The sequence below is a fragment of the Trematomus bernacchii genome, unplaced genomic scaffold, assembly GCF_902827165.1.
Source record: "Trematomus bernacchii unplaced genomic scaffold, fTreBer1.1, whole genome shotgun sequence".
Classification (NCBI taxonomy): domain Eukaryota; kingdom Metazoa; phylum Chordata; class Actinopteri; order Perciformes; family Nototheniidae; genus Trematomus; species Trematomus bernacchii.
In genome coordinates this window covers 692,225-704,544 of record NW_022987739.1, presented here as the reverse complement: position 1 = coordinate 704,544, position 12,320 = coordinate 692,225, and the positions used below count along the sequence as shown (strand labels likewise).

The following is a 12,320-nucleotide window of genomic DNA, read 5'->3' as shown; positions in this document are numbered from 1 at the left end:
GCCGAGGAGATTTCTCACCGCAGTTTCAATGTCTTTACAATTTACAAAGGCTTGAAAAACACAGCAGGAGCCCAAGACAATTATAAAACTGGTCATTATTTCAGTACAGTTAAATTGGTTTTATTTTCATAAACGGTTATCAACCGTTAGTGCCAAAGCAGTAGGCTATAATATATGAATTACTGCTGTATAGACTACAACCACTAGCCTACTTGTTTAGCTAGCATAAACTCAACAAAGCTAGCGTTAGCTGACTAACTGACGTTATTTTGCCGCTAAACTGCACGATATAAAACGGTGGTCTTCAAAGCGGATTTAATCCTCATTCACAATAATAATATTGAAAGTAATACTGGGGAAGTAATGTGCAAAATGTACCGTTGATAGCCCCGCAGTCATCTGGTTCGACCTGACTATGGCTGTGACGTGTGACTGACCCGAGCCTCGTCGTTGTGATAGCTCCGCCCCTTCGCTCCAACCCCCCTCCCTCCCCCCACATCTACAGGTGAAAATTACTTTTGCGACACATTTATCGCAAGAAGTGTAGCAAAAGTCAAGGCCGCAGATTCGTCGATTTATACTGCCACAGAGCAGATTCGTGAAGTTGTAATGACTGATTTGAGAGGTTGTAATAACCAAGTTGCAGTTGTAATGGAAAATATATTAAAAAAAAATATTTTTTTCTGCAAGTGAACATTTCATCACTAAGTTCATTTTTTTTCTACAAGCTACAAAACTTTTTTTTTTCTTCTGTGACTTCAAATGTGGTTCACAGATACGTGGATATTTTATACAAGTGTAAATGTATGCACACAAGCTCAGATTTATTTTCTGCAATGCTCACATCAGGTTTTACACGCTCTCGCATTTTGCACCATATCTACCTTCATATAATCAGCCCCTCTGAAGTAAAGTGCTATATGAGGATGTGTTCCTCTCCACAGAGGGAAGAGGAAGAGTGGTGTTCCTGTGGAGGAGCAGCTGTCCAGCTGTGCTCTGTGTCAGGACGTCCTGAAGGATCCAGTCTCTACCAGCTGTGGACACTGGTTCTGCAGACAGTGCATCACCTCATACTGGGAGCAGTGCCCTCCATCAGGAGACCCCTCCTGCCCCCAGTGTGGAGAAAGATCCAGAACCAGAGCTGGCCTGCAGACAGCCAGTCAGACCAGCTCTGTACGAGGTAAGAGGCCGAACTCATGCAGCGTCTTATTCCTCTTCCTGGTTCATTTGTTTTGTTTATTAGGTATTCTGTTGAAGAACATAGACATTCAAATGTTTATAAAACATTTAAACTCAGTCTGTTTTTATTAGTTTTATTGTTATATTCTCAAAAGCATTTTCTGATTCTCTCCTGTTTCCTTCTCTTTCAGCAGAGAGTGGTCTGCAGGAGGTTTTAGATGAACATAGGCTCAGTCTGAGGAGGAGATGTGAACGTGTGACTGAAGGAACTGGTGAAAGTGAAACCCTCCTCAACAGGATCTTCACTGAGCTCTACATCACACAAGGCCAGAGTGAAGAGGTTAATATCCAACATGAGGTGAGGCAGCTGGAGACAGCTTCCAGGAAAGAGACCCTCCATGACACTCCAATCAAGTGCCAGGACATCTTTAAAGCCTCACCTGACCAACAGACTCTCATCAGAGCGGTCCTGACCAACGGAGTCGCTGGAGTTGGAAAAACCTTCTCAGTGCAGAAGTTCACTCTGGACTGGGCCGAGGGTTTGGGAAACCAAGATGTCAGTCTGGTGATCCTGCTCTCCTTCAGGGAGCTGAACCTGATCAAAGGTGAGCAGTACAGTCTTCTCAGGCTGCTCCATGTTTTCCATCCGACCTTACAGAAGGTCACAGCAGAGCAGCTGGCTGTCTGCAAAGTGCTGCTCATCTTTGACGGCCTGGATGAAAGCAGACTTTCTCTGGACTTCAGAAACAATGAGGTTGTGTCTGATGTCTCACAGCAGTCCTCAGTCAACGTGCTGCTGACAAACCTCATCAGGGGGAAGCTGCTTCCCTCGGCTCTCGTCTGGATAACTTCCAGACCTGTAGTGGCCAATCAGATCCCTCCTGAGTGTGTGGACAGGGTAACAGAAGTACGAGGCTTCACTGACGCCCAGAAGGAGGAGTACTTCAGGAGGAGATTGAGTGATGAAGACCTGTCCAGCAGAATCATCTCTCACATCAAGAGCTCCAGGAGCCTCCACATCATGTGTCTGATCCCAGTCTTCTGCTGGATCACTGCTGCAGTTCTGGACCACATGTTGACTACAGACCAGAGAGGAGAGCTGCCCCAGACCCTCACTGACATGTACTCACACTTCCTGCTGGTCCAGACCAAGAGGAAGAAGCAGAAGTATGAAGAAGGACATGAGACGAGTCCACAGCAGCTGACGGAGGCTGACAGGGAGGTTCTTCTGAAGCTGGGGAGGCTGGCGTTTGAACATCTGGAGAAAGGAGACATCATGTTCTACCAAGAAGACCTGCAGCGCTGTGGTCTTGGTGTCACCGAGGCCTTGGTGCACTCAGGAGTTTGTACAGAGATCTTCAAAAGAGAGAGAGTGATCTTCCAGAAAACAGTCTACTGCTTTGTTCATCTGAGCATTCAGGAGTTTCTGGCTGCAGTCTACATGTTGCACTGTTACACCAACAGGAACACAGAGGTACTGAAGCACTTCCTGCAGAAAGACTGGGACTATGAGAACAGTAAAAACAGTGATCAGGATTACCCATCCCTGCCTGTCTTCCTAAAGGGAGCCATGGCGAAATCCCTCAGAAGTGAAAACGGCCACCTGGACCTGTTTGTCCGCTTTCTCCACGGCCTCTCTCTGGAGTCCAACCAGAGACTGTTAGGAGGCCTGCTGGGTCGCACAGACAAGCGTCAAAAAATAATCAAGAGACTCTTCAGAGGCCTGCTGTGTCACACAGACATCCAGAGAGCCATCAGCAACCTGAAGGAGATGAACAGTTCTGAAATCTCTCCTGACAGGAGCATCAACATCTTCCACTGTCTGACAGAGATGAAGGACCACTCGGAGATCACAGAGTTCCTGAAGTCAGAGAACAGATCAAAGAAGAAACTCTCTGAGATCCACTGCTCTGCCCTGTCCTACATGCTGCAGATGTCAGAGGAGGTTCTGGATGAGTTGGACCTGAACAAGTACAAAACATCAGAGGAGGGGAAACGGAGACTGATTCCAGCTGTGAGGAACTGCAGGAAGGCCAAGTAAGTCCAGATGTGATTAACTTTATAAACTAATGTGGATCAGGAGTTTAATTATTCAAATAAACACTATAACATTTCTGCTGTTTAAATACTGAGAGCAAAATAAACCAACACTGTTCTTCTATTTATTTATAATAATAGTTAAACTGAAGCGTTTCTCTCTTCATATTGAGTGATGGAGGCGACATGTCAAACACATGAAGGACTTTAGAGGTTTCTCAGCATGTGATCACACCACACAGCAGGACTTACAGTTATCAGTTATTATTACTTTCTAGTAGTTTCTTTATCATTAAACACACACACGTTTGTATCACAATGTGTTAGAGTTTAAAATAAGATCTATATCATATCCCACCAATACCAGAGTTATGTCTTAATACTCATATACTGAGAACATCTGATGGTATTCAGGTTAAAATATTGAAACTTTATTGGTTTGTTAACTGTGTTTGTGTGCACAATACATTTCCAGATGCTCAGAGAAACCAAAACATCCATCATTCACATCTCAATATTAATTAACATTTAAATATGTACATCTCTAATATTGTCAAGTGATTTATTTAATTTCTGTTTCTATGGTAACAGTCAGTGACAGCAGGAGCACAGACATGTGATCAGATCACATTGACACACATTACACTCTCTTATCATATATTATTAAAATGGACTAACAGCAAATCTCAATCAGAACACATGTCAAATATGTTTTTCATCAAATGCTTGAGGTCATTACGTTTCCTCTTTTTTAACACATGTTGTAATTTATGTGTTATTATAGACTTAGTGGCTGTGGACTCTCAGAGGCTCACTGTGAAGTCGTGGCCTCAGCTCTGAAGTCTGATCCCTCCCATCTGAGACATCTGGACCTGAGTGACAACGATCTGCAGGATTCAGGAGTGGAGCTGAGTTCTGGGTTAAAGAGTCCAAACTGCAGACTGGAGGCTCTCAGGTCAGTTCACTGACTGAACTTCATCTGTTTGTGTTTATCATTTTCTGAATTTGAAAAAAATAATTTTCCACTTTTGTTAATGACTGAATATTGATCAGAGTAATGAAGAGAAGGTGAATGTGTGAGGGAGAGTGTTTGAGCTTCCTCAGACTCACTCTGTGCTCCATGAGTCAGTGGAGATGCTGTCAGTACTGATGAGCTGTGAGGGAGATGAAGGAGTTGTTAAACATCTGATCAAAGTTAAAGTTCCAGATTATCAATGGATTGTTTCTACATCATCTCTGAGATTAAAGGTCTCCTATCATGCAAAAGTCACTTTCTGATGTCTTTTCTACATCACCATGTGTCCCCGGTGTGTCCCCTATGTGTCCCCGGTGTGTCCCCGGTGTGTCCCCTATGTGTCCCCGGTGTGTCCCCGGTGTGTCCCTATGTGTCCCCGGTGTGTCACCATGTGTCCCCGGTGTGTCCCTGTGTGTCCCCGGTGTGTCCCTATGTGTCCCCGGTGTGTCAGGAGACTCACAAAGTGTCAGGAAACAAAACGCTCTCTCTTTTCCTCCGTACCCACATCTCTAAAAACGGGGGAACAACGGAGCTGATCCAAATTTTCAAGCTAAGGACCCGAACCTGCTCTTCTCTAACAGCTGGAACAGAGGGATATGTGGGATTTCTAAAATGCATGATCTGTTTGGTATTTTGAGCAAAACACATCATCGACATGTTTTTATATATTTGTGTATATCTGAGACCATAATATATGGCTAAAAATAGCATGATAGGAGACCTTTAAAACCCTGTTTAACTCTGAACAGATTATTAAACCTGGAGTTATTTCAAACAGGAACTTTGTTTTCTAAAGTTACATCATGTTTTCTTTATTCAGTCTGTGGGGCTGCAGGTTGTCAGAGATCAGCTGTTCTGCTCTGATCTCAGCTCTGAAGTCCAACATCCATCTGAGAGATCTGGACCTGAGTGAGAACAAGCTGAAGGATTCAGGAGTGGAGCTGCTGAGAGATCTTCTGGAGAGTCCAGACTGCAGACTGGAGACTCTCAGGTCAGTTCACTGACTCTCTGTTACTGCTGGAGATCTCATGTTTCATTAGTTATTCAACCTGATTCTTCTACATAATTAACTTACATCTATTAAGTTGTAAATGTTCTTTTATTCATACTTTCATTTGTAGGTACTAAAGTAAGAACTGCAGAGATACATGTTGACTGATTCTTAAAGGAACTGTAATAGATGTTAGTTGTGAAAAGTAAATCTATGTTTTTAATATTTAGTAAACAATAACGTCTGAATAAAGTTCATCTGAAGTAATATTAGTTTTACAGGATGAAGTTGACTTTCTGAAGAAGACACATGTTTTTGTTCCCATTCATTTCAATGTTGAGTAACATCTGATTATAAACTGATTTGTATCCTCATCATGTTTTCTTTCTTCAGACTGATGGACTGCAGCTTGTCAGAGATCAGCTGTTCTGCTCTGGCCTCAGCTCTGAAGTCCAACATCCATCTGAGAGATCTGGACCTGAGACTCAACTATCTGAAGGTTTCAGATGGGAAGCTGCTGAGAGATCTTTTGGAGAGTCCAGACTGCAGACTGGAGACCCTCAGGTCAGTAAGGGGTCTCTGCTGGTTCAGCAGTATTGTATGAACCACAGGGAGGTGTTTCTCTCACTGGGGAAACAGATCAGTGATGTTACCCACTGACTGCAGGCTCTTTCATTCTTCCATCAACTATAGAAGGCTAGCTGAACATGCAAAGCCACACTTTAGTAATCAACTCTCTAACAGACATATGGGGTTTTACAGAAGAGTGGGAAAGGTAGTCTGTTCTCATGGGATGTTTTTAGTTTCTAGCCCAGGGGTGTCCAAACTGCGGCCCGGGGGACAAATGCGGCCCTCGGAATCGGCCCTCAGCAAATTCTGAAAGTATAATGGAATATGGCCCACAAAGGAAACTTCTGCTTGTCTTGTATTGTACTTCTTAAATATATATATGTACACATATATTACACAGTAGTATTCATGTGTTAATAAGCCCACCTTTAAAATAAATTCAGTCAATTAAAGCTGAAAACATTTTCTAACAAATCTAACTTGATAAGAAAAAAACCCAATAACTTATTTTTATAACAAGCTTGAAATAAACCCTTCATATTTCCTGTAATTATAATCAATCTGAAGCTCCTGTTTAAAGGAATGAGCTGCTCACAGAATACAGTAAACCCTCTGGAGAGCTGAGAGCTGTTTTGTTTCTTAAAGCATCCTCAAGTAACAAGCATCCTTTACCTTCATTTGATTGAGTTTCCTGACTTATAACTGAACTTATGAGGCAACATACCTCTAGAGAGCGGCCCAGACCTTTATATATTTTTCTGTATGTGGCCCTCGGTGAAAAAAGGTTGGACCCCCCCTGATCTAGACCAATGAGTGGTTACTTCCTGTAATGCAGCTGAGAGCTGTGGCAGGCAGTCGTAGTGTTTGCAGAGAAGATATGATGGGATGTAAAGCATGAGATCAGGACTCTGAAGCTGACTCAAAGAACAAACACTTATTTTAAACTGGATCTTAAACTGTTGGATTGTGTTCGTCTCTACAGGATCCATGATGAGACGATCAGAGCCACGATCCAGAAGACCTGTGAGTACTGAAACCATATCCTCCATTCATCAAGATAGTAAACTCTTTAATGGAGCGTGACCTCAGAGGAAAACAACACTCTTCTTTCTCTCTTCATCATTCTGGCTGTTTCTCTTTGTTTAATTATCATCATCATTCTCTCTCTCTCTCCTTCTCCTCTCAGGTGACAGGAAGTGAAGACACACAGAAAGGTGAGAGGTCGTACCATGTGAAGTTTATTTATTGAGGTTTCAACACGTTTTTCTGGTGTTCCAGACAAATCTGTAAGCTCAGGTTTTATTTGTTCTCAGTTTATTCATCACGGGGCGAGTTTGAGACGTACAGAGGAGCGTGGAGGCATTTTGGAAAATAAAGAAGAAGGCTGCAGCTGATGAGAGACTTCCTGTTGGCTCTCCTCAATATTAAATGAACAAAAACAATCAATTGTACTTAAAGCTTTTCTTAAGAAGAAAGATGTGTTGCACATACACCTGCTGCTACCTACCACCACCTCCCACCCATCCCGGCACCAAAGAGGAGACTCCATCGACCCCAGATACCCCAACTCACTCTTCTTCAGGTTAGCTTGGAGCTCCGCCTTTACCTGCCCCAACACCTCACTTTGAACGATGTAGTCATCCGGATATCTGCATACTGAGGTGCCGTTTACACGAGGACAAAACGGCTTGTATCTGCATAGTTTCTCTTACGTATAGCCCTATTATTTACACGAGACCGATAGAAACGGACCCCACAAACGATAACGGGTCCCAAGGTGGATAGATTTGCAAACTAAACTCTCTGGGGGGTCAAACGAGTCGTGTAATCGCCTCTATACGAATATTTCCTGAAAAAATAACGATAGCCCCACCTCTCCCCACCTCTGCTGCTCACTGCTGTAGCATGGCCAGTAGCTACTGTCAGTAGCTACTGCTAGTGCTACTGCTACTGACCATGCTACAGATGTTAGTACAACATCTACAGCTCGACCATGCTACAGATGTTAGTGCAAAATCTACAGCTCCTCTACCACAACCATCAGCAACAAGTGGACATGGAGAATTACATGAACTACTACATGTTGCTAAATCCACCGCGGGGCATAAACAGAAGGGTAGCCATGGCAACATAGCTCCGGGCCATGCTCCCGGGTCTTCGCTGCTTTTGGTGTATTTTGTGGCGGAAGTTACAGCGCCACTTACAGTCCCGGCATATGTACTACAGCGTGTCCAGCGCTTTCGAGCGGTCTCGTGTGGAAGTACAGCGCAACTTACAGTCCCGGCATATGTACTACAGCGTTTCCAGCGGTCTCGTTTGAACAGACACGTTAAATGAAACGAATGCATGTGAACGGAAGACTTTTTTGAAAGCGCATACTGTGCATAAACGTAAACGTTCCCGTGTGCATATGGCCTGAGAGTGGGACGCAGGACCCGGTCAATGAGCTGCTGGAAGGGGGTCCACTGGACTGGAGGGGCGCTTGGATCTGGTGATGCCTGGCTCTTCCTGAAAGGGGAGGACACCTATCTGCCATAGTTTCTCCACCTGACAACTGAGTTCGGCATCAGGGGTTCCAGTTGGGGTGAAGAGACTCTGGGGGGCATCCGATGGCTCCTGAATAGGGGGGGCCCTTGGAGTGTCCAACCTAATGATAATAATAAGAATAATAGTAATGCATTTTATTTGTAAAGCACCTTTCATTGCTAAAAGTCATCTCAAAGTGCTACAAGGGGCATCATATACTTCTTTTCTTTTTTTAAAGAAACACAAGTTTAATAAAAGGCTTTAAAAAAAGAAAGGTCTTTAGGCCCTTCTGAAAGGAGTCAGTGGTCTGTGGAGTCCTCAGTTTGTCTGGGAGGGAATTCCACAGGTGAACAGAAAGCCCCCCCATGGTGCGGAGTTTGGTGCTGGGGGGGAAAGCAGATGGTTGGTTGTAGAATGGAGGTTGCGTGTGGAGGTTTGTGAGGAGAGTAGTTCCTTGAGGTATGAAGGAGCGTTCCCGTCAGGGTTTCCGCTAGGATTTTTTCTCGCTGGTCAAATGTCCGGACAGAATTTATTTTACCAGACAAATTTGAAACTTACCGGTCATGTTTCAATAATAATAATATGAATTGTGTAGCAGAGTTTCCGTTAGCAGGTAATTACCGGACTATGACCGGATATGCTGATGTTTAAACTCAGTTAATGGGAGTCATTTTTATATTGCTTCAGTTTATAATCGTAACAGATCGAAAAGTTCAGATTCATTTTTCAATAAATGATGCGCTTCCACAAACAACATCATTATTACATTCAAACAAACTACTTGTAGTAGATAAAGTACATTATTCAAAAGTTTACATTAACTTTGGATAATAACGCGGGAGAAACGGATCCTCTCTTTTCCCCTCTCTCTCCCTCTCTCTCCTGACAGCCCGTCAGTTTCTCATGCGGCTCGCTAAACAGTGGGCGGGGCTTCAGGTGATTATGCAGCAGCTGATGTGATCTCTCTCTCGCGTCCGGTTATACTTCACTCGCGTTTATGTCCATATCGATCAGATCCAGCTCTCCTGATCGGCCTTTATAGAGAGCACCGATCAAACTATTAAGAGTGAATATCGGCCGATAATGATCAACGGCCAATCGATCGGAGCATCCCTAATTATTACCGGACATTTTGACCGGCAGGTTTTGAATTTACCGGTTTTGAATACATTTTACCAGCTAAAAAACGGTAATTACCGGCTAACGAAAACCCTGGTTCCCGTGGATGCACTGATGGGTGAGGAGTGAGATCTTGTATTTGAACCTAGCTGGAGGGCTATTGGTGCCCCCTGTGGACCCAAATAGACTCTTTTGGTTGGGGTAATGAGGTGAAAGTTATCTGCACCTATTAGTAGGAGAGGCTGCACTTTGGAAATGAGGGAAGGGGAAGGCCTTGTAGGCGGAGATAGTGTTTCTTGAGTTCATCCACAGGATAACTCTAGTCCACAAGTGAAAGTCTGTTGGAGGTGAATGTGTCTTTGATTGAAAGAGGGTGATATCTCAAAGGTCACTGAGGCTCCATTTCAGAATAATATATATGATATGTTTTATAATGATTGATCATTAAAGTGTTCTCAAAGCTGGTAAAGGTAAAAATCTCTCCATCCCCTCATTTCAATCAGGAGAGACGGTTTTGATGTAATAATACATATTTATTGCGCAGATGCACAAATGAATGCAATGGTAATTTTGGCGATTAGGCCCCGTTGTGCAGGAAGTATCATTCGGGAGGGTAGAACCGATCCGATGAAACCCCCCTGGGGTCTAGACACTGGTGGTGGTGAATGGATAGTTGGGTCAGTCTGAAGAGGAGTGGTTTAGCTTGACCCTGGATTCAGAGGGACAGGAGGTGAAAAGGGGGTGGAGGAGGGTTGTGCCGATTCACCTGGAATGAGAGCTGTCAGAGGGGAGAGCAGATTTAAAAGGTTTGACAGAGCGCTATGATAGGCTCTTGGGAATAGAGCGAAGTGATTGGTTAAGCTGAAGAGTGACGCCCCCGGTCACTTATTGAGAGGAGAGAGAGTAATAACATGGGAATAGAAATACATGAATGAGTAGAGACGGTCTTCCTGGTTGAACTTGCGCTGAGCTTCATTTCAATCAGAAGAGACGGTTTTGATGTAATAATCAGGGGTGCACATAACTGGTACGCAGGTACGCATGCGCGGCAACAATCTGAAATGCGTACCGTCACTTGTGTCACAAAGCGCATTTGCGTACCGACGTAAATGTGAAGCTTTTCCAGAAGGCGGTTAGTTCACTGGACGAGAGTCGGTCTCCGTGTGCACAGACAGGGCTGCTGTTAACGTCGGTCTGTACAGCAGCCCTGCGCTAAAACAGCTGATCACAACGTTCACACGCTCCGCGGTCACGAAGCTCTGTACTCTACTACCACCCCCCCCCCATTGACAATCGTCAGAAGTTGGAGTACCAAACACTGACTCCAGGTACTCATCTGAGTACCTCACTGAGAAAGTTGTGTGCACCCCTGGTAATAATACATATTTATTGCGCAGATGCACAAATGAATGCAATGGTAATTTTGGCGATTAGGCCCCGTTGTGCAGGAAGTATCATTCGGGAGGGTAGAACCGATCCGATGAAACCCCCCAAAACGAAATAGTATTATGGAATGAAATGTACGGGTTTCTTACCATATGGGCTGGATGCAGAGATCTATGGGATATGATGAGAGTTATACAGGAGGAGAGAAGAAGAGTTTATTGAATAGCATATCATTAAGAGTGGAGTTACTCTAAAGGAACGGACCTTCAGCTCGTTAGAGCCGAACGATGACACATGAATTAGAGCCTGGCTCGACACCGAGCCAGGCCCTGGTCGAGGATAAAGCATGAAGGGACACATGAATGTATAAAATGGCTGAGATGCATGGAATGCACATGGGTTTTAGCAGGGGAAGGAGTCTCGGAATATATATCGGGTTTAGAGTAAGTGCATGGAATGCACATGGGGTTTTAGCAGGGGAAGGAGACTCGGAATATATATCGGGCTTAGCGTAAGTGCATGGAATGCACATGGGGTTTTAGCAGGGAAGGAGACTCGGAATATATATCGGGCTTAGACTAAGTGCATGGAATGCACATGGGGTTTTAGCAGGGGAAGGAGACTCGGAATATATATCGGGCTTAGAGTGCATGGAATGCACATGGGGTTTTAGCAGAGGAAGGAGACTCGGAATATATATTGGGCTTAGAGTGCATGGAATGCCATGGGGTTTTAGCAGGGGATGGTGAAATGAATATTAATCGGCTATGAGTGCATGAAATGGGAGGAACATTCAAATCCTCTTTTAACTACACCATGCGCCAAATGCTACTCCTTCCACATACTTTCAGCTAGAGACTTAATTCCAACTTTAAAATGATCACAAGACCTTCAGCTATAAAACTCGTTCAGATTTTTCATATCTTTTACACTTTTTGAGATATTTAACTTAGTTTGGAGGTTGGTAAAGAGGCCTCCTTCAGATTTGAACATGAGTGTGTATTGCGCAGCTCGTTAAAGTCTAGAGTGCGTGATGTCACAGCTAGACTGGTCCCCGACCAGACCTAAATATGGAGTGTGGACTTCTACTTGGAGAGGTCCCAGTTCACCTCCTGCCCTGCCGTGGTGCCCTTGAGCAAGGCACCGGACACCCCCCTTCCCCCCCACTCCCATTGCTCCCCGGGCGCTGTACAATAGCTGCCCACTGCTCCTAGTACTAGACTCCTTGTACTAGGATGGGTTAAAAGCAGAGGCCACATTTCACTGTGTGTGCTGTGTGCTCTGCATGTGTGACCATTAAAGAGGGTTTCATCCCTCCCTATTATTAATAAAGGACAGCTTGAAATTCGCCTTACATTTTCTTTTTTAAACTGCCATAATTCCCAAACCCTACACTCCTTGGACATCATTTTTTGTGAAAAACGTAGGAAAACCTCTCCTAAGTTGAAAAATTAAGAAAAAAATTAAATAAATTAAAAAGATTAAAAAGAAAAGTGA

General features: G+C 44.0%; 1 protein-coding gene across 1 annotated transcript in view; it reads left to right on the top strand.

The window, feature by feature from the left end:
* Nucleotides 1-415: 415 nt before the first annotated feature.
* Nucleotides 416-12,320, top strand: part of LOC117496148 (NLR family CARD domain-containing protein 3-like) — a gene marked incomplete at its 3' end in the record, with an annotated part of 682,747 nt that continues 670,842 nt past the window's right edge. The window contains exons 1-6 of the mRNA XM_034147856.1: nt 416-421; nt 1,388-2,858; nt 2,901-3,216; nt 4,001-4,171; nt 5,052-5,222; nt 5,616-5,786. Of these exons, the coding sequence (XP_034003747.1) occupies nt 416-421; nt 1,388-2,858; nt 2,901-3,216; nt 4,001-4,171; nt 5,052-5,222; nt 5,616-5,786 (2,306 nt within the window). The remainder of the gene's footprint in view (nt 422-1,387; nt 2,859-2,900; nt 3,217-4,000; nt 4,172-5,051; nt 5,223-5,615; nt 5,787-12,320) is intronic.